The sequence below is a fragment of the Varroa destructor genome, unplaced genomic scaffold, assembly GCF_002443255.2.
Source record: "Varroa destructor unplaced genomic scaffold, Vdes_3.0 BEIS01000004.1, whole genome shotgun sequence".
NCBI lineage: Eukaryota > Metazoa > Arthropoda > Arachnida > Mesostigmata > Varroidae > Varroa > Varroa destructor.
In genome coordinates, this window is record NW_019211457.1 from 19,247,542 (window position 1) to 19,270,329 (window position 22,788).

The window sequence follows — 22,788 nt, forward strand, 5'->3', positions numbered from 1 at the left end:
ATGGTTGACAATATGGTACGAACGAAGATACTGAGATCGCTCCCAGTGGAGTTCCGCTAGAGAAAGCCGAACCGATAGCAGAGGAGGACGGGTGCTTCGCGAAGGAGCGGAAATGGTTGCCGGAACAAAACATTAGATAGGCATCTAGACATTTCTACTATGGAGTGGGCCACGCATCGTTCGATTTTAAAATCAGTACAGAAGGACGTGGGAAAACACGAGCGTTTTTCACCCGGAAGGGGTTGGCTCGTCGGGCGCTGCCACAACGAGGTTCTTGAAACGGTCGTGAGTGCGAAGCGCTATCACCAAAAAAATTAGGTGTTCCCAATTCCGAACGTTGAAGGGTCGCATTCGAAAAACGAGATCGGCACCATTCCTTCTCACCGCAAAGGACATAACCTTTCACATAGTATGTTTCGGGTGATGCAAAACAATATATACGGGGAGAGTTTAGCATCTGCTGTTGGAGTCGCTGGAGTTCTTTCATTCGTGATGTATGTCGTGCTTTCCGCAGTAAACGGCGTGTTTGGAAAATAGAAACGTACTAGAACATATTGAGCATGTTTAAAGGACGGAATGTGGCATACTTGAAGGGCATGCTTTGATTCTGTTCGGAGGCGTTCAGCAAAGACTTACCTTTGGCCCCTACTTATGCTGGAGTCCTGCGAAAAGCATACTGTTTGAGCTTAACAAATGCCCTTACAATCATGCCAGTCCGTGAGCTCCACATCTAATCGTGCCAAGCGACTGTTAAAATCGCGGCCTAGATAAACGACAACAGTCTAAAATTAGCTTTGAGTTAATCGGAAGCAATTCTTTTGATCCATAGGAACGCGTGTCCGGATCTTTCAGTCATATTTTTAGATAAAAATGGATGCAACTTATAAATACTAATAATTGAATTAGATCGCGCCGTGTACAGCATACAGGACAGCCAAAAAGGCCACAACTGCAAACAAAGCCGAACTATATAGGCATAAGCCACGCGCTAAGAATGCGTAAATATTAATAGGAGGTGACTTGGGATTATTGCTGGTTGTGTAGACGATGCTAGGTGCGGCAATCTCAATAACAAAAAGAGTGCTCAGCTAGTTTTGGGTCTCAGGGCACCAACCAAAGGGGATGTGAGAGGCGAATTATCTAGAGCTGATGGAAGGTGTCAGAGCGTCCATTATGCTTGTTGGCCAAAGGAAGGGGACTCCACTTGCACAAAACCTTTAGGTGCTACCTTCAGAACCAAAGCAACGTCAAGTTCCTAGAGATCCCAAATCCGTATAGCATAGCGTTGACTTGTAGACCCATATTGTTGCTAAAGTAACGTCCACTTGTAAAATGTATGGGTAAAATTGTAGCATCGGACAAAATTAACTATAGATATCGTTGTTTCCACTAACTTCAATATAGACACTGTGTATTTATCTAGAATAAAATTGAGAATATAAAAAAATATATCTAAAGGGAAGTAACAAGAAGCCTCCATTAAACCATGAAGTTATATATTGCGTCATAAGCATCATGTAAACCCTAGGGCTTTTCCCCAGAGCAGAACTCATTTATATGATGGATGGAGTTAAGTAATAGTTGCAACCCATTGTCTTTTTTAAATCGAAAAAAAGGTCCCAAAACAGTCGGATATTCGCCGCATCTGGAGTTATATTGTACGACGCAAATTGCAAATAGCTGAGAAACCCTTAACGACCGTATGGAACGAAAACTCACCAGCTCTGAACTAAATATCTACGACAAACGAAATATGCCTGACCCACAGAAGTTACGGACAGCAATCATGATTTTTTCAACGTAAAAGCCCTGAATGCGTGAAGGTGAGACGTAAGGTTTCCAAGTCGTTACGAATAATCATTGCGGTTACATAGAAAAATTTTACAGAGGAACAGTGAATGGTGTCGCGATCAGCCTTGTACAGGATCTACCAGTGATTTGTGTCCATAGTGACCTGGCGGCGGGTGACCCATATTCTACTGCGTAACCGGCGGTTCAAGAAGCCCGAAACTCAAGAGTTAGGAGTAAAAAAGCTAGAAGGAATCCCAACAGTCGACGGTCTCGAGATGAAGCATTTGTGAACTTAATACGCAGCACCGCAGGTGACTCAAATTGGATCAGCAACCATAGTGACAATATTAAAAGAAAAACGTTTTGAATAGATAGAGAGGTCCAGATTTGGCGCAGCCGGTATAGTTACAAATGGGACACAAAGCGTCAGAACAAGAACCTGAAGAGTGATCTTGAATTGATTGAACCGACTGATCCTTTTTTACCGGCCTATAGTGCTGCTCACTAGAATCCTAGCTTAGAGGTTCTAAATTAAAAAAAAAGTCAGCATTGCTTATGCTGTTCGGGGCGAAGGTTATATTTTTCTACGAAAGGATCGGATTGGAAGGCTTCGACGAGATTCCTCCGGACTCCTTGTTATTTTATCATGTACATACGGCCTATAATATCCTAAAATTAACTGAATTCGAATATTTAAAGTAATGCTTGACCTCTGAAAAGTAGTCCTTTGACATCATCATTACATTAAAAGGCAATTTGCTTGAGGTTTGCCTGCAATACAAGAACGTCCTAATGAGCATCCTCTGTTAGACTCGTATTCCTAATTGGGTGGGATTTTATCAAGACAATATCCTAATCATGAGCCAAAAACAAAAAAAGTAGACACCAACTTGTCAAGTTTACGAACAGTTTATTAACTTAATATGGCAATTGTAATAATGATGGTACAATAATACTTTCTTTTTACCATAGCAATAGTAATCCATGTCATGCAGATTTTTTTAGCATTATCGTCATGTTTAGCAATAATCTCGTCAGAGCTACTATTAGTCATGGTTCGAGAGTGATAATTCGTAGACTAAGACAAAACAAAGTTGCTGTTAGGTGGTTACTAGAAGGTATTTGTATTGAAATGCTTACGAGAGGTCGGCAGTCGAATATAAAACATGTTTTTTTCACCTCGGTACGCTTCTACCGAATGGAACTTTCACAAAATTTCAGTTTTCGAACGACGTGATCAGATCTGGTAAGTGTTGTAGCTGTTGCTATTTGCTTTTGTATTCTTTGTTACTGCTTATTACACACAGGTCTACCATTCCCCTGTCAATAAGGATACTTGTTAATTTTTTTACTTTCGATCTATTCGTCCAGCACCTCCGCTTCCTTTCGGCCCAAGAAAAAGCTGCGTGTACATATATATATATATATATATATATATATATATATATAGCATTGAGTGTGCTTGTACGACGTGTTATCATCGTTATTCTTTGATACATTGTGGCAATTTCGTTCGAGTATAATAGTAAGTTTTCTTTTTTATATATACTACTTGTTGTATATTGTAATTATTTAGTTTCTTAATAAGGTTAACTATTGTCATATTTTCACTTGTATGCTCGTTTGTCATGTGCTGTACGTCTGTGCTTAGGGTGTGTCATTCTATATGTTATTTTAGTTATCTGTTGCTTTGTGACCGTACAAATGTCTCTGATACACTCACTCGTCACTAACATCAGCTAGATATTTTTTTTATTATCAATACTAGCTATTCTCCTACCAATCAATACGCTATATATATATATATATTTAATTGTTCATCGGATAGCGTTGTCTCACTGCAATAATAATAATAATAATAGAAACGGTAACTCAAGCTACTACCAGGTGACGCCGATCGCGTAATCGCATTTTGGGCCTGTATAAAGATCTGGTAGTCATCTGCAAGTGAAGCTACTGGAGTTCTGGTTAGAATTGTGACAACTTGAGCACCATTTCAGCTGCACAGCCAGCCTACAATCGGCAGGCACACCTCACGCTACTTTCGTTAGGGGACCAATCGCGAATAATAGCAAACATTCCCGTCTCCCAGCAGCTGTTCATTGTAGTTACTGGTCTGTTTAGAGTAGCGCCGAAAATAACAAACAAAAAAAAAGCAACATCCAGAAAATAGCGGATCAGCGAATCAAGATTCAGCCAGTTTGCTAGTAGTCGTAGTGAAGGTGGTTGAAGCACAAGTATTGCAGTAGTAGTATACGATAATGTACCCTGCTTTGAACGATGCCTGTTCAAACTTGGGCGGATATGTAACTGTTTCTTAATCATGATTTAATGGCCTTCACATTTATTTTCGTCGTATTGTCATTTCTAACTAATTGCATATACCGCTTCTTATTCACCAAGACTTGTTGTCCACAAACGATGAAGAGGTTAGTTATAGGTAGATAGAATTCAACGAACTTCTCGAACGAAAGCCAAAATCTTTAAATACATTATCCTAATGCACCTCAACCCAAACGGCTTTAGGCTTCTCTGAGCCAGGCTCCACAGCCAGACGTTATGAAGCACTAGAGCTGAGGGCCGGCCAAAAAGAACGCTTAATTACTTCCTGCCGACGTCGCACCTCAAGAGATAAAATTAAGCGAAGTAACCTGACGAGCGTATGACAAATGATGGATGAGCATCATCTTAAGGGCGTTCATCATCTTTGTTGTTGTCATAGCTGTCGGCCGACTGTGTGGCAAACTACGTTGTACTTATTTATGGCGACCGGTTCTGTCGTTTGTCCTGAGCAGATCTCGTCTAGGAAAACCTTGTCCTGGCTTACTTTCGATCACACGTTACGGATAGGTCTGTTAAATTAATCTCGCCGACACGAGGTCGGCTAGACATGCCATAGCCCACACAATCGTGGGACTTAAAACTATCGAGTAATATTGATAATTTGTGTCATTATCATATACCTTACTCTGTGCTGTGAGTGCAGCTTGTATTTCGAGTTTTTGCCGGTGCTGGATGGGATGATGTGGAGTTATTTAGTTCATCTGTGTATTAATTAATGAATGACTTCATTCTGCGAAGAGCCCTCGGATCGGCGCCTCGGAAAGGAACATTCAATCTGTATTTAAAGGTTCGGCCAATTTATATGAAGTACAATGCTCAATATCGTCAAACCTACCGTATTCACAAATATCTCTGTCTTTAGATTTCTGTTATTACCCAACAGTGCTAGGTATTGCTAGAAACCATGAAATTTATGCGTAGCCAAACATTTCCTAGTTGCAATGAAAAATTTATGATGATACTCGCTGACCTTCGTTTGAATGAATCAATGATTTGATCCAGTCAAAGCTAATTTAGCTCTGCCAGTATTTTATTTTGAGCCTCTAGCCTCGGCTTCCTGATCGGGTAGGCGGTCCATCGTAACGATCGATGGACCGCCACCGAATGGGCTCGCCGAGGCGTATTTGGCGTTTAGCACAGAGTTAAGGTAAGCGATTAGTTAGAGAATGTCTGTTTCGTAGATCTTGTTTCGCAAAGTTGAAGTCGCAAGCTGAGGCTGCGACGGTGAGCTCGTGATTTTCGTGGACACCGATCCTCCTGGCGACGCCGCGAGCGACGTCAACGATCCGGAGGTGTGCGAGGCGCAGATGCCGGATGCGCCATGATCAGACGCCTTATGCAAGATGTTGCTCTCTGATCCGGTTTTCTTCAAGTCAGGCTTTGGCGGCGATAGCTTTTGTAGCAGCTGTAACCTGTAATTGTCAATGGATAGGCGTCGTATAGGCGATGGCTGAAATGGTGACTGACGGCTTCACAAATGAACATCGACAAACCGCACCTAATGCACCTTTGGCTTCTTTTAAAGAGAAACAATTAACTCAGTAATTAATTCTGTAGTCTTCTTTAAAGTTAAATTGAGACAAACTACAAAGCAATCACAAGTTCGTTGATGACAAATGAAGTAACTAAACACTTTTCGACATCAACCCGAAGTCAACCATTTCAGGATTTATAGAATCCTTATTATTATTATTATCTATTGTGAAATAAAATAAATTAGTATATCCAAAAGCTTTTTTAAACAGAAAGATGCTGTCCGTATCTAAAGTGATTTCTTATTGAGTACAATATAAGTTCAAATCTAGAATAAAACATCCACAAGGAGCATAATGATGGTAACTCTATTGACAGGAATAGCTACGAAGACTATAATTTCCACTTGTAAATAATGACGCTTTGCTCGTGAACGAATGAATGCTCTGTTTTATTCCACGAACGCAGTTAGAATATCTGTGTAGCGTCATAATAAATGGTCGAGATGGGGCGACAAAGTCGTTTTGCAGGTTGTCCCGTTAGTGCTTCACTTGCCTTGCGTATTGCTCTTGTAGTAACTTCTGTTTTTTAAGCAATTCCTGATGTCTCTGCTCCAATAGTTCCTGTCGATTCTGGGTACCGTCTTGCGAGTTCACACTTTCCGAGCTGCCTGAGCTGTTCTGCTCGCTGATTTTCCTGTAGTTTGTTAAAAATACGGGCGCAATACCATCAGTTACTTCAAACTACTATATGCGCAGTTCGCATGTCTTTCATTTACGTACGAAGTCTCTGAGCTGGCAACCTCGCCTTATTGTCTACGTAAGTGACACAGTCGGCTAATGTAAGCTTTGTCTGAAAAAATAATTGTGGGTGCTTTCGTTTGCAACAGGGGAAAAGAAATCGATGGATAAAGAGACGCTGATTTCGACTGATATGGCTGAGGTCAGCCGTTGAACACGGATATGGAAACGGTGATGTCTGGACTTTGGCGGTGGTAAGAATAGACTTGTCTTTAATATATAAACAAAAGGACAGGCCAGAATAATGACGGTAGCGTATCATACTGACCGATTGAACAACTTGCGCTTAAGGGTTTTCTTCTTGAGGCAAAGACGAGGAACAAGTGGACTTCTTCGAAACTCTCTCACTGATTTTTCCAAACCGTTTAGCGACTGGTTCCCAGAATGACTAGGTTAACTGCTATAGGCTATTAGCAATGTTGAGCAGCAGCTGAATAAGCTATAGTAAGTACCGAACTTCAAATGATAGCGTTTTTCATCGCGACCTTACTGAGTTCACTAAGTCTAGGTACCTGACAACATTTTGTCAATCCGTTCTGCTACAGAAGCTTGCAATGTGCTTCAAAAATGTCATTTATTAATTATTATCATCACGACCCAAACGGTAGGCAGAAGAAATCACTGTTGCTCCCATCATCGTCGTAGGCAACTTATAATCTATTAGCACTTGCCGCACAACGGCGATTTGTAGTCTGATGGTAATTTAAGTACGTTGACAAAAGCTTGATGGAGTAACTGACCGATTGCGATTATCGATCATTGATGACGAGGGAGCAAGAAGCGCAGAAAGGTCACTGTGAGAGACTGAAATTTACCTGATTGAGGGAGGTTCCGACTGGCATCTGCGGGCGGTCTGCTGCTGTTGCTGCTGCTGCTGCTGCTGCTGAGTATTGTTGCAACTGTTGTTGTTGTTGTTGTTGTTGTTGTTGTTGTTGCCGTTGCATTTGTTGTTGTTGCTGCTGTTGTTCATTGTGCTTGTCGTCGAGGTGCTGGACGCTCCAGCTCCGGTGGGGCTCTGAACGGGGCTCTTGCTCGTCGTCCTAGGGGGAGGAGGCGGCGGGGTCTTCTTAGCGCCTACGTTGCTGCTAACACCACTGTTGTTGCTGCTGCTGCTGCTGCTGCTGCTGTTGCCTACGGGGGCACCTACGCTAGCTCCCAGCGGCAGCGTCGAGGCCGATTTGCTCCGGTTGTCTCCATTTAGGCCGCTGTTACTACTGGATACGCTGCCGCTGTTGATCATCGCTTCGACCGATACAAACCTGTCGCAATGACAGAGCAGATTTCCAAAGCTATTTGCGTTAAGGTCTTAGCGTCGCGTTCGGGTTCAGTGGAGGTGTATGTGAATCTAACGGGTTGTACTTATGAACGTAAGCAACCACATACATACACGGGTAAATGTTATTGGGTTTTATGCTGTTTGCTTAGTCCGAGAGACGTCTACAAGATTTCGAGATCGATAAACGAGCTGCAGAGAAGTTAGACAATACGACCGATTGATTGTCCACGAGATAATTTGGACAACTGCCGATTGCTGGACTGCAGTGAATGACTGAATACTTTCGGTAATGATATCCTCTATGGTTGGCACTTTGCTTTATCATCAAAGTGTTGTTATATACAGTAAATGCTATGCTTAGCCTTATAAGAAGAAAAGAAACGTTTGTTAACTATAGTGATACATACCTTTTGCTAGGGGACTCGGTTGTGCGCGGCGAGAATGTCTGCAGTTCGTCAAGCAGGGCGTCAAGCGCGTTTTCAGAGCGACGTCTTTCACGTGTCGTTGATGGAGCTCCAGGTCCGACACTCAGTCCACTCAACCCCCCCGGCCCCGCGGAGCTCTAGAGTGCCATTGGGTTATCGTTGTCGGTGCAACAACACGTACGTCGTAAGTGCGTCGAATAATGAAATGAACAATGGGACATAACAGAGATAAAAGAGAATGAAAAAAACAGAACCGTCATAACATTGGAACGTTGCATATTATATATACCTTTAATAAGAGTCACGTCGGAAGTCGGAAGAAACTTGTTAAACTGTACTTACGGGGTGAGATGATTTGTTTAGAACAAGATTTTCTACATATATCGAAAATACGTTAGGCTTCAGTTAAATAATTTGAATGACATTTTAGTATTTGTACCCGCTGTTCATTGAAGAGTGCATGATTATATGGCAACGTCGTTGTTAGTACTGCGACTACGGTCCAGCGATAGCGCACCCTCGCGCTCACTCACCCACTCAAATAGACTATCTGTTAGCATCATTCGGCGCATGAAGATATGTCATTCGTAGGCGGATGTTCAATATTCATTATAGTATTGGTTGCAATAGCGGTGATGTTAGTGCTAGGGAATAGGTAGGACGAGAATAGGCCAAAGATTGAAAACTAGTTGAGTGATGATAGAGAACAAGAGTATCTACGTGGTGGCGAGTGACAAACCTCGCTCTTGAGCTGTTTGCGCGGCAGATGATGGCCGGATGCGGAGGACCACGCTTGGCCGGGAACGCCAGGGCCGGCAGTGCCCCTCGGTTGCGCACAACCCTGCGACCCCTGGGACGTCTGGCATGCATTCGAGATGCTTTGGCTGGGTTGTACTTGCACAAGTTCCTCAGGCGCAACTATACTTAAGCCACCTCCGGCAGAGGGGCCTGGTTCGCCATCTTCGTCCTGCGGCTCTGGGGTCCAACCCACTGATGCGCAGCCTCCGCGGAACTGACTACGAGGTCCAATAGTGCAGGCAGGTGTGACCGAAGGAACATTGGTAGGATAGCCGTCATTTTCATCGACCGATCGATCAATGGTGCCGAAGTGCAGCCAAAACGCACCCAACGATTGCAATCCGTTCAGAAGAAGATGTAGCCGACAAAGGCATCATAGGAACGTTGGACAGATGGACAGAGACGCCAGAGTTCCAGGTGCCAGCGGCAGACGAAACGATAATATATGGACGATATAGAAATATACAAGTATATACAAAGGTGAGCAGATAAAAAAAGGAACAGGTAAAAGAGAGAAACGACTAGAAGCGTAAAATATGAAGTACGATAACCGGAGTAGGGAAAGACCGCAAATGGCCCGACTAGCTAGCAAGGATATCGGACATCGCGCACCTTTTGGATCAGTCAGTGGAGAAATGATGCTTGCAATAGTAGTAGCAGAAGTTCTAGGAACTAGAACTAGTACAAACAGCGAATATGACGACGGCAAGAAGACGAGCGGAAAAAAGACGTGAATGTATGAATAAAACGTTACGGACGGGAGACCAAGACCACAGGACAATGAGGCTGAGGATTTGAATGGAACTGAATGAGTAACAAGAGGAATACCACCGCGTAGCATCGGTGGTAGCTGTTTAAGGACAAAATAAATGTTTCGAATTTTACGCCTGGTGCTCAAACCGTTAGGCATTGCTCCGGACGGCCGGCTGCCAGGACGAGACGCAGTGTATCTACGCCCGAATTCCACCAGGTGCTCAGTAAAGAAACACGTAACCACTGCACGGTCGATTGAGAATAAATGAACACGCGACGCCACATGGCAACAAAGTACAAAATAGCAAGAACCTCCGGTTGGGGCCGACGCGTTTAGGACTAGATCTGTATCTGTATCTATTTTTGGGTGAAGATCGTACCGACCGGTCAGATTTTTTCGATAGTCATTTATGAAGTATTAAGGGGCTCGCCCTCTAGGCATAATGGTTTCTAAGGAAGGCACACGGAGGTTCTTGCGCCAGCAATACATGACTTGCAGTAAACCTGAGGAATCAGCACAGCGGATGAAGGCAAACATTGTCATCACCATCATCGTAATCAATCGTGTCATTATCAGCAACAACAAGAGGAGCGGTATCATCATTATCATTGCCCTTTGTGAGAGTGGACAGAAGAAGTGGACGAAGGGAACAATCTACAGCCAGAAAGGGCATGACGCATAACCATAGAAGTAGTTTAAAAAACTCTGCTGTGTTTTTGCTGTACAGTGTGCATCCCACGCCCTGAATGGAGGCACCTACCGACGATGCTACAGTGCAGATATACGTAACACTTTGACATTAGCATTGAACAACAAGAACAGGGCAGGCAAGCAAACAAGCTTCCGTGCATCATAGATGAACGGGCTCGTGATGTGGCGAATGTTTTATTTGCACGCACACATATATATGTACGTATTTCAAATTATTAGCACACGGACTCGATCATTTCTATCTTCTGGACTAATTGTTGCTGATAACTTTGCCCATTGAATAATGTGTCCGTATATCCGTAAGGGAGTGAGATGCACACCGGAGTTAACTAACAGGGCAGAGTCGTTTGCAGAAATAACCACAAGCGAAACGTTTTTCGAGGAGGTGTCGATAAAAACGAAGAAGCATCCGATTTCCCTGGCACAGGGAGGGAAGCACTTCGATACCATCGCAAGGCCACTATCATAGTGATAACATTACTATTACAAGCTGCTGTAGGTGGCTAAGTAGGGTATACGTGATTAAGATTTATAACACTTTCAGTGAAGCATTCAAATGTTCCGTTACTTACATACGTTTAATTACGAGTGTTCAAATTAGTATGAGTTCTATAACATTATCATTATTATAATATATAATTAATTCATTCCAGCCAAGCGTCAGCGGCGTCCCGGTACGAGGTGAGCGTGGTAGTATAAGCAATATATACAACGATATAACATACTGATTGACCGCTCACTCAGTATCGGTGATAAGGTACACTGTGGGTCTGTATATAATTTATTTTCTATGTCTAAGGTACGGTGAATCGTAATGAATGTATGGCAAACGCATGATCAGGAAACCCGCAGATTTTAGAGTCATGTTGGTACAGTAACGCTAATAATGATGTGCAGAAAATATAAGGCAGAAAAGAAGCTTACCGTGGCAGCAACAGCCGGTAGATATACAGAAAAGCACAATTCCAACCGACATAGGGACAGACTTGACACGGACAAATGGTCAAGGATTATTAAGTGCCAATTATGCCGAAGACGGGTTCCTTTTGTAGGTTGTAGGCTTTGGTAGGCTTATCACCCGGAGAAGCAATAGTCATTAGTAAACTTACTGTCTTTGTATGTATTATATATTTAAAATTAACGAGCCACTCTATGTTAATAAAACATATCTAACCTTGAGCTGAAAGCTTGAAGATTTCCCTTCCCCAGAAATCCCGAGCGCCCGAATAGTGGAAAAAGCTATTATGTGTATACTTATTAAGTTATATTTAAATGCCTTATGTTCCACCCGTGAGCCCTCCCGTTGTCCGGGAATGTGTCTGCTCGTGTAAGCAAAACGGACCTTAATAATGTGATTAGTATTTTCGGAATGTCTGACCTTGCAGATTGTGATATACGTTGCTAAGTAAAATTTATGGGCTTACTACTCATAGTATTGAAAACACTGATTTTTTGCCCAGGTATAATCCAGTACTCATGAATTAGCCAGTGAATCGACAATATAACCCTGCCTAACACGGCCCTCGTTCGCATAGTAACCGATCGTCTGTGAATTGTTTTTTTCTCAATAATTTTATTTCTCGACTACATCTCAAGCTAACTCCTCCGAATGTACGCCCGCCACCGCCTTTAGGCACTGCTTTAAACAGTTGTCCCCTGTTGGCACGAAACAAAGTGTGTCTACGGCTGGATTCGAACCTAGAGCACCACTTATCCAATTACATCTAAAGTAAAGCACGCTTAGACAATATGGAGCCGACCTATTCGGCGAAGTCGAGTGTTGGGGGTCTGGTTTTATCGGTTTAAAATACATAGAGGTCACAAAAATGGAACAACGAATATTTAGAGCACGACTGTTTAGGTTCAAAAAATTGGTTAGGTGGCACAGGAGGAATGACCGACGATCGAAAACGCGGCTAGCGATGGTAACACGATAGCTAGAAGCATTGGCAGCACCACTGAATGGACTCTCATCGGCGAACGAAATACAACCAAAGGAAAACAAATAGAAATAGAATGAAGAACCCACAAGCGAACAAAAGAAAATTAAAATAATGACAAAATAAGTGCCGAGTTGAAAACATACACCATTTACACCTTTATTATAAAATGCCTAAATGAGCATCTAGTCATATGTCGAATGAAAATGTAGCACGTTACCATCGGGCACAGGAATGTTGTCTTAATTAATTTGTTTTTATTATATTACCATCATATACGTTTTTGAACGTAGCACGACTGAATTTGTAACTTTGAGAAGTTCATTACAGATGTAATACCTGTCGCTTATATATAGTTCTAGAACAAGAAATGTTGAATTTAATTGGATTTTTTTAGCTGAATTACATTTACTAAATACTCATTATATTGCATAATCAAATGCCATGTGATGGATCAACATAACCGTCCCACGGCATCGTATTAGTACACTATTAGTAGACCACAATCGTTATTTTTCGATAAAAACGACTATTCACTTTCTGAAATTTTCTCTATAGAAACTCGGAACGAATAAAACGCAGAAGTACATTTGGTAGAATAAGCCCTGTTTTCCGTTAGTCGTCGGTCAGATAGAATAGAAGGGGCCGCGGGGTGGGTGGGAAGTGGGGTGTGGTACCAGTTACACAGAGGCAAACCTGGGGGGTTAGGCCACAAAAGAAAAAGAGCTTGCAGAAGATGCTTCGTTTGTTCATTCACTGACAATTGAATTAAACAACGGGCGGACAGTTGTCAAATGTTCGATAAAGTCGAATGAAGCATTGCCATTAAATCTAATAAGACTATCAAGGAGGCACAGTGAAGAAGAAGTACGTTGTGTTGAGAGTGAAAATCGACAACAGTGAGAGCAAAACAACGAGGGGGAAGATCGATAGGATATTAAATATGGCATGAACAAAAACTGTATAATTTAATAACAATAGTCTGTTTGATCATACTCAATCCTTTCGCGGAAATGCGAACTCGTCTTCCAGCTGAACTTCAGGGCGCTCTGCTGGGGCGAGAAAAGCACAAAAGCGTGAGTTGATCTAAATGACATAAGCTATAATAGAGCTATTAACGAGTCTAGCATTTGTTTGCTCTAACATGTTCACAATATATATATATATATATATATATAGATCAGTAAATAGATACAGAGGATAAGAGAAAGCGGGTACGTTAGCACGAGCTAATATAAACGTAACATTCAACGAAGTTGACGATTATTTTAATAGCAGTAAAGTAATATTACAAGTGAGTTGTGATCTTCTCTTTATAGCGCTTGGCAATAATCATAATAGGCTATTTTTTTTTTTTCGGAGCTTCATTTCATCCATAATCAAGATGTAAATGGCGATATGGAAAAAAGTTGCTTAAAAAATATTCTCGGCAAAGCACCTTTTGAAAAATTGAAAATGCCAAAAAGCACATTGAAATGTACGGAACCAAAAAAGGCCGGATTCCATACATATACAGTGATTATGACAATGAAGATGAGTTTTGCTAAAGTTCCCATAGAGAATCAAAGATGTTAAAAAGTTATGATTTTTGCTTTGGACCACGCTAAGAAAGGCAAGCGTTGCGCCAGGTTTTCTCACCCGGCTGTACGCAATGGCACTTTATAACAAAAATATGAAAGAACAAAACAGTTCGGGTATTGGCTATTCAGCTACCTCTTGTATGCTATAGATTATAGTTCCCCAATTTTGCTGTTTTCGTACGTTCACCATACGACACTCCCTCATTTTCGGACAGTAAAGGACCGATGTGGTAGCTTTTTCTTTTAGCTAGACGCATTTCTTGGCTTGTTTCAATATATACGCACTTAAAGATTACTCTCCCTCAAGTTAGTATCACGTCGAGACGCCTCTCCCTCCAGATTTCTAGCGCTATCGTCGTTTTTCTTTGTATTCGAGGCCTCCTTATCGACTTTTTCGAAGGCCATCAGGGGCTCGGCGGTAAGTTCAGATGCCATTACTGGTGGGCTATTTTCATCAGAATCAACGTCATTATTACTACTGCTACTGTAACTATCGGTTGCGGACGAGGATGCCTCTTGTTCGGCTAATGGAGGCCCATCTTTCGTACGTTGCTCATCGCAATCGAACTGTTCTGGTTCGGCGATAACGGCATCGCCTTCGGCAACATTTTGTTGTTTAAGTTGTTGTTCGATGGGGCTCTGCTGGTCGTGGCCAGGAAAGTTGAGTGAAGAAGGCGTTGCTGTAGCTGCTGTGCTTGTTGTTGGTTCATCCACCAGCGATGTTGTACTTACTCGGGACTGGCTGGCCTGGGTAGGCTCTCCGTCGCTGTGACTATTGTGGCTGTGAGGTCCAGGTCCGTCTGCCGAGACGGACTTCTCGGGTAAAGATGTGTGTCGCTGCTCTTGAACCGACGCGAGTCTACGGCGATACATTGAAAGCAGACGTTTGTGCAGTGGCAGCGTCCGTTTAGACATCGCCAGATATCCGTCATGAGCATCCATCCAGACATAAATGAATGAATTGATTTTTGGTTAGTATTGGGAAAGTACAGTGTTACGGAAAGGCTACTGCGCAAACGATTCCATGTACGTTGTCTGCCTGAGCTTGAGGTACTATTCGTGCTGCCATTTTTCAATCATTTGAACAATGTTCTATTACAAATCATGGGCAAATGGGTTGTTAGTAGGGTAGGTGGGAGAGTGTTAATGACGGACCGTTTGAGTGTGACCAAGGTTCCCGTGAGTTTCTTGCATCTCCTCAGGGCATTTTCGAGCCGTTCAGGCTCTTCCTTGAGGAATTTCTCTTCGCGGACAACCGTCTCCATTTCGCCACTAATTACGGCTTTCATCGTTTCCTGAAGTAGCAAAAAAAACAGATCAGAGAAGGCCTTCTATACCATCTTTAATTGGTGGTAATGGATTATTTGATATAGTTGTAAAAAGCTAAAGAACGTAGATTGTTTTCTTCTAGGCACAACTATCGATTTGGCTATGCGAACGTGTCCGCATCAAGCTTATTGGATTTTTTTTTTCAAATAGCTGCTGGCTTAAATAATTCTTCATTATCAAGCATTAGACATACCTGTAAAGCGGGGAATCGGTTCTTAAGGTCGGCAACGGTGCGCGACGCCTTGGAGAGCACAAGCGCCATACTCTCCACGTTGGACATATTAACGCGACAGCGACGATTAATTACGTTCGAGCGAAGCTCTTCGACTTGCGTCTCCAACTCACTAGCAATTGCGAACAATCATCCAGTATTGAAGATCCGTTGACGTTTAAATGATCCACGTAATAATTGATTAGCGTTGTCGGGCGCACATATACACAGCCAATATGGCCGGTCGAGAACGTATGAGATATTGGCATGGGGTAAAGGATTCGGCGAAGGATTTACAGGTAGTAATGGCACATCAGCCATACAAATACACCAAGATAAGGACGTGTTAGTAGTTCTACGGCACACAAGGGCAGTTAAAGGTAACGCAGAAGGGAGTGACCACAACGTTCATGTAACTATATAGATATAGTTAGTATATGATAGAGATATGAAAAATAATGTAATAACTAATCAGGGTCTTTACTCAACATTAAAGACTGTCTCTATTATTCGTCCTATTTCTTTCTTCAGGTGGATTTCTTTACAATAGCTTTACGCAACTATTTAATATAAACAATTAGAATTATCTTTAAATTAGTTGCACTTGTGAAATAACCATACTTACTTATAGGTTTTGAGCGACAACTGACTTGCATATTAGTTAAGACGGAAAGCAGAGGGATGAGTATATTGATATTAAACTGGTTGACTTACGCAAGGTCCTTTTCGAGGGTCTGAGCATCTGCATTGTAGGAACCTTCTTGTCGGGAGATTCTAATTCGCTCACGGGCGGCTGCTCCCGCGTCTCCCGACCCCTGAAGCAACTCCTCTTTTTCTTTCTCTTTCTCTCGGTCCTCCTTCTCCTGGGAGATCTTCACGCGTACAATCGCCTCGTTGATCTTTGCGCACGTATCCTGTGGTTAGACACAAGAATGAAACGTAAATACGACTGACCCCAAACTCACTGGTAGCATATGACTAATATAACACAAGCAATACGAAGTACGCTATCAGAAGCCTCGCCGAATGATGGAAATGTTTCACCTGTGTAATAGAAAATGATTCAGAGTGCCCTATATAGGGTGAGGATAAACGTCGCGCAAATTGCAAAGCGGTTACGTAGCTAATCTTTCTAATATTTCAATAAAAAAAATGCCCCAAACAGGGTATTAGTCAAAAATAAGTAAGGTGGGTTGCTTATAGCTGTAAATTATAAAAATCCTTTGAAACATTGCCTTAGCATTGGCTAGGCAAATTTAGCTTATAGCCCAAAGCATGGCAAGCTGATAATAATAATAATAATAACTATTATTATCTGAGTCCGAGATTGTTACTCACCTTGACAGCCTCCTTAGTAGCGGCTGCTTGAGCCTGCGCCATTCGTCGCAAGTTTCGTACTTCGGCACGCAGCTCCTTCGTGTGCCTACGCAATTGGCGTAGTTGGGCGCACGTTTCAGGCGCCAACGGAACGCCCACATCTGCAAGCGCAAACATAAAACAAGTAATAAAAGAGGCTTGATGTATTTATACATGGTTCGACTATTTTATTGAGGCGGTAGGCAATGCGAAACTAGGGGAACTGGCGTATGTTATAGCATGGAACAAATGTTACGTTTTTTCGTTTCGTTCCGGGGCAAGCTGTTGCACTGCTAAATGTTAATCATTTTATTATATAGATAACTATTATTAGCGGACGTTAAAGGGGTATGGCTTTTTAGTTTTAATTGGCCAGATCATAGATGCCGCTAACACGCCTACATCTGCACCGGCTGTAGCGCGGAGCTCTAAACGATAGTATGTCTCGTTTGTGAAAAACTGGACCACAACAACAATATCAACAAGAGAGTCAGTCCCTTTGGTACTATTTGCCCGATTATTTAAACGAAATGTACTTAATCACGGAGCCATAAAATAGTGACTAGACAAAAGTTCAAAATGCAAGTTATGTCTGCGTATATAGACGTTAAGCGTTAAGGACAGAACGCCACTGCAAAAACTATTTAGCGGTGCATACTTATATTAATAATTCACTCAAGCTAACTAATAAGTAAGCTAAGTTAGAATGAGTCTCGATTCACACAGAAGTCGTATGTTTCTTACTTTTACTTTACTTTACTAAACAAAGGTCGCCCTGGGTAGCAATGATCTGTGCTGATGATTAACAACGAAACATAGTTATTATTATGATGAGATTACAATGCCCAGCACCCTGTAAATGGCTGCTCTTTGAAAAGCTTTGACTGAATCAATAAACGAGAGCGTACGTTTGTCCGTGAAATATGAATCGACTCAAACCTGTACCTTCAAATGACATCACCGACAGAAATAGGCCATATTTTACATTTTCCATGGATTCGATTGAGTTTCCTTTGTTTCTATCTTAGCTATTATTTTCCTGACATGTATTCATCAGCTTTCAGTAGATGCACTACAAATCATACTTGTCGGTGGTTAGTAGTAAAGACCAAATAATCTCTTCCATGTGCAATCTAGGCACCGGAAATTGCACCTATCGGCTTGTATACAGATTGTTTTACACACAATTTATAGCTGTTTAGTTGGTCGTAGGCATTTTTTTTTTCTAACCTAGGGTTTCCTGGAAGGCCACGTTGAATAGGTGTTCGTAAAATACTCGTCTTGCGAACATCTGTTGTTATTGAATTTCGACAGACCATTATCAGTGGCATCCCAGTATTTAAGAAACTTCCGTGTGAAGTTACGATTGTAATGTTGCCTTAGTTCTTCAGTACGTTTTCGCTTTTCCATATTGGAGTGAACGAATGAATATTCGGGTATTTCTATGTTGAGTAACCTATTACGACTTGTTTCTATCGAGAGCCGATATCCTTACACTCTCGATGGGTCTGTAGCTAATCGTATGATGTAATGCACCATGTGATGATAGCTTGTAAACTTTTCGGTTTAATAAAGCCCCACGCGATTTGGGCAAAGCCAGCTTCAACGAACGACCCGCTCACCTGTACCATTGTTGCTGTGGGAAAATGCCGAAGCTGCTGGTTTAGGAGGAGGCGGTGGCTTGTTAAGGCGCGACTCTTTGTCGGGAAGGGCGGGCGGTAGCCTGGACGGGTCGAAGTCTCCATCTGGATATACATTCGCCGTTCGATTAACGTCAGCAGCCGCATGAGTTTGAATGCGCACAAAGACGCACACAGGACGCCACAATAATAATGCACGACGTAAAATTTACATATAATGAACCAGTACGAAACAGTAAACTGGGATGTAAATATGTTGATATCTCCGGAAAAAATGTTGGTATTAAACAGGACCACGCTTGCAAAAACGTACAAATGCCGACATAGTATGTGACTGGACAATTAACTAACTCCGGAAAAAGGTTCGTTTCGGGAAAGCGGAAAATCACTGGAGGTTGAACATGAACCATGATTTCAACACGCAGCAGCACTGCGGAAGGCTGGATTTCATATTTATCAACTGAAACTGCGCCAGAAGAAATTTGTTTGTGCTCAGTTTTATTCTCACTTTAGAAGAGAATAGATAAACTAGCAAAAGCTGTTTCCGACGCTTCTGCCGTAAGCTGATCATACTTTACCATACTTAAAATACCCTAGCATAAGCGCATTAGAACGAGCTCTAAATTAGCGTACTTGTTGATAGAAATGGGAATGGATTACCGCACTGATGCCAAACTAAAATCTACGCGAAAATGCCCCATCTCAGCCAATACTTCATATCTAACAGTTCACAGAAAAATGTGAGCACGAGGAAAGGCCTTAGGTATTTATTTATAGTGAATCACAAGGGCTTCCATAGAAAAGACACACTCAACAGATGACAATATATTGAACGGCGCTTCGATGGAGAGAAACTAAGGAAATTTTAATTGAGGACTAAGCACGATAGCAACGTGGATATATGGTACTGTTCGAGGCACATCAAGACTCTGATACAGTTGTTAAGGCGTTCATAAACACTGCATGAAAATCTATATAATAATTCATACAATCTGCTTTACTACGAGAAGGATCACTTGGAGGTTTTTGGCTCGTTCTTACGTAAAAACTTCACCTTTACAGATGGGGACTGCTTGTTTCAAAGGACAACCTTCGCTTTAGCTAAATGTGTCGCAAATACATATTTTTCATCCCTATTTGCAATCATAGAATTATTTAGCTAATTTATGCCATGTTTTTTTTTTTTATTTTTATGCGTTTTTGCTTTAGAAGCATCATCTTCTTTAGAAAGCAGCGCATGCTGACGCATGAAGTAGTACAAATCAGCAAATCATTTTCTATATACATATATATTCTATGTGATAGGTTTTAAGGGCACCAGTGTGCCGTGCAATGTACACAAGTGTTCAACAAAAAACGTATAATTGATAGAATATACTAACTTCATGCTCATTTGGGTTTATTGCATTATTATATATATACAGACACTTGTTTCTACCAAATTGTATTGATGTGTGGTATTAGAAGTATACATGGATGTTATGCCTCTTTGTATAACGGATGAATCTGTGATTTTGCGAGAAAGACTGCCCGTAAATAAGGCAGGACTCGGATTGTATTAAACTTAAACATGTGTCATTTTTTCAGTGTTATTATTATTATAGGTATTTTTCTCTCACTACAAAAAGATGCAAAAGTAAAAAAAAAAAGCTTAATTATTGTTCAATAAAGGTTAGTAACTAAATCAATCTACAAGCCTTAATTTGAAACCTACATATTATAGAAACTTATTTTCTTGGCAAATGAAGCATCCTAGCCACTCAAACGACTTGTGGTGGTTGTTATGTGTCGATTCTAAATATAAAATGAATCTCTTCTTCACTAACTTTTTCGGCGTTATTACCAAAAGCTTAGCTTTTGTACGTATCGCTGAATGTTGCTTGATCGCGGGTACAAAAGAAAAGTGGATAAATTAAAGCACCTAGAAACCAGCGTTTTTTTTAAAAGAACGTTGAAATATATTAATAAAAGAGTCTTGAAATAATTTAAATATGACGGATAAAGAAAGAAACTCGCAAAGACTGTCCTAGATGTACTCGTAGATAGATATATATATATATATATATGCTCGATTAACAACCATATATACAGAGCGACAGCCAATATATTGGGACGCTTCAGACTTCACCCGTTTCTAAGCTGCATTTTAAATGAAAACAGTTGTTTCAATAACATTGTCTACATGTGTCAACAGAGACATCCCTCGCAGAAGTGCGTCCTCAGTGTGATGTTTCGCTGACGGCATCGGTTCGGGGTATAAATAACTTGTAAGCCTCTGTCAAAATATTCCTATCCAATCATTCCTTTAGATGCCTTTTCAATACCGGCATCACCATGTTGACATTTATTCGACTCGTTTCATATATAACAACCCAGGGAATATTCAATTCTAAGTTACTGCGTCGGCATCGGTTCTGCTTCTGGAACATGCCTAACCAGTCCTAGACTGCTTCGCTTGTATCAACGGATATGTCATGTTGATGAAGTATCTTTGACCTATCGTTCGACATAGTACTATCTACGATTATATCATATACACTTCCTCGTTAACGAAGACTTTCTGTGAAAATAAGCAGGACGGCACGACGCAACCCTTAGAATAAAGGGAATCTGGGAGCTTCTGCTGAGATTTGATAACGTAGAACCTGTATCTGTTGTGTTAGAAAACGATTTGAGCCATCCAAAAGTTAGCCATGAGAGCGCGCATGGACAGTGCAGAATAACCAGACACGCACTTATACATTTTGTAATTAGTTGTGGAAGCGTATGGATGTCCTGTCGCAGTTTCTACCAGTCTATAGAACAACTATTTTTTGTATTCTCAGTAGCCGTATACTCTGTCGCAATGCAGTACACCGCTTACTTAGAAGTTAAGCCAGTTCATGGCCTCGTTGAGGGTTTCTACAGGGAAAAAGTGCAAATTATTCATTAAAAATTTTTATGTAGTCGAGAGCAACTCTTCTAGAATTAATATGCTTTGTTATATTGTCAAGTATAACGTATATTCCAATATATCGCTGCCAGCTTGTGTATATATGGATCATACCTGAGATAGATAACGACAGACATTCATCACGAAACATTATCATCAAAAAATATCGAACAAACAGAAGCAACTCATGGAAAAGAAGCTGCACCCCACGCAAAGAATTCAGTCTTTTTTTCGCAGTCATACGAACAAACGAAAGGCAGTATATTTAGAGAAGTGATAATAGGGAGGGCGAAACACTACAATTGGCAGATTGTTAAAAAATCACTGACCCGATACAGAGTACGAGCGAAACCCTTTGAGGGCAGGCCTCATTGGTCTATTGGCTGCAATGAAAAATAAGAATAACAATTGAAGGTTTGATGAAGTTAATACGTCAAAAGTGATTACTATTTTATGGTTTCCATCATTGCGCACGTCAGGAAGAAGTTACATCTATTACGATAGGGTAGTCAAAGATAACAGTATTTTAAAAGAAGGACTTCAAAACAAATAAATATTTCGTCAAATTCAGAGAAAATTTGTACAATATTGTGCCTAATGATACGGTCAGTAATTGCGTATCAGTAAATGACATCACTTCAAGGAAATTTCAATCTGCGAATACTACAGAATGTACTTAGTTCTAGTACATCCTTAATTGTACAATTGGATATAAATCAAGTTAAATATTTTCTTTATGTTCGTTTAAGAAGCCATTAATTATACCTTGCGCCGAAGGTGAATGAGACGAGGACGTTAGGGGTTCCTCACAGAAAGACACCGATTTTTCCTCTGAGAGAGAGTAGAGGCAGGCGCAACGAAAAGAATCATGCCAGAACCCATTTAGAGGGACGATATGCTGATAAGAGTAATGCAGTAAATTTTCGCCAGGGAAAGTGATCAGGGGTAGGTTAGCCAAATGTGATGAGGTATGAGAATTCCTAGTAGAGCTAAAGGCAAGCTAAGAACGACTTCACGAACTCCAAGAGAGTACTTATGACGGAGTTCGAAGCCACTAAGGGCAATACGCTTGATTACTGTGCTGGCGACGACTCTAACCAGCCTTCATAAGGAAAAGGCTGGGGCAAAACTTCGACGATGTACTTAATACAAATGGATCATCTACAGAATAAAGCAACGCCAAAAACGTTTTTGGAAACTTTTCTGGGGTGACCTTATGAGGCTTATCCACCTGGCTTGCTCGTTGACAAAGCCGTTAATGGTTTCTAGATTATTTTTTGCTATTTGAACAAAGAGTACGTACTGTTTTACTTAATGAAGCAATCTTTATTGAGATGGGTTTCATCGTCTGAGTGGCGGCCTAGTAACACCGAAATGAAAAAACGGGTTATCTGTCAAAAACGGGCAAAGGAAGCTTCCGAAGGAAGAA

At 41.3% G+C, this 22,788-nt stretch overlaps 1 protein-coding gene across 33 annotated transcripts in view; it reads right to left on the reverse strand.

Moving 5' to 3' along the window:
• Positions 1-2,681: 2,681 nt before the first annotated feature.
• Positions 2,682-22,788, reverse strand: part of LOC111249148 (uncharacterized) — a 334,604-nt gene continuing 314,497 nt past the window's right edge. For 22 of the 33 annotated variants that reach the window (XM_086987375.1, XM_086987374.1, XM_086987373.1 and 19 more), the window contains 14 exons: positions 22,125-22,190; positions 21,689-21,742; positions 18,410-18,532; positions 16,770-16,909; positions 16,146-16,345; positions 15,414-15,564; positions 15,047-15,186; positions 14,624-14,750; positions 13,308-13,360; positions 8,848-9,124; positions 8,091-8,245; positions 7,223-7,696; positions 6,163-6,303; positions 2,682-5,546 (listed from right to left, as the gene is read on the reverse strand). In XM_086987375.1, coding sequence (XP_086843501.1) covers positions 5,294-5,546; positions 6,163-6,303; positions 7,223-7,696; positions 8,091-8,245; positions 8,848-9,124; positions 13,308-13,360; positions 14,624-14,750; positions 15,047-15,186; positions 15,414-15,564; positions 16,146-16,345; positions 16,770-16,909; positions 18,410-18,532; positions 21,689-21,742; positions 22,125-22,190 — 2,354 coding nt within the window. In that variant the 3' untranslated portion in view covers positions 2,682-5,293. The remainder of the gene's footprint in view (positions 5,547-6,162; positions 6,304-7,222; positions 7,697-8,090; positions 8,246-8,847; positions 9,125-13,307; positions 13,361-14,623; positions 14,751-15,046; positions 15,187-15,413; positions 15,565-16,145; positions 16,346-16,769; positions 16,910-18,409; positions 18,533-21,688; positions 21,743-22,124; positions 22,191-22,788) is intronic. The other 11 variants (XM_086987377.1, XM_086987379.1, XM_086987381.1 and 8 more) reach the window with 9 other exon arrangements.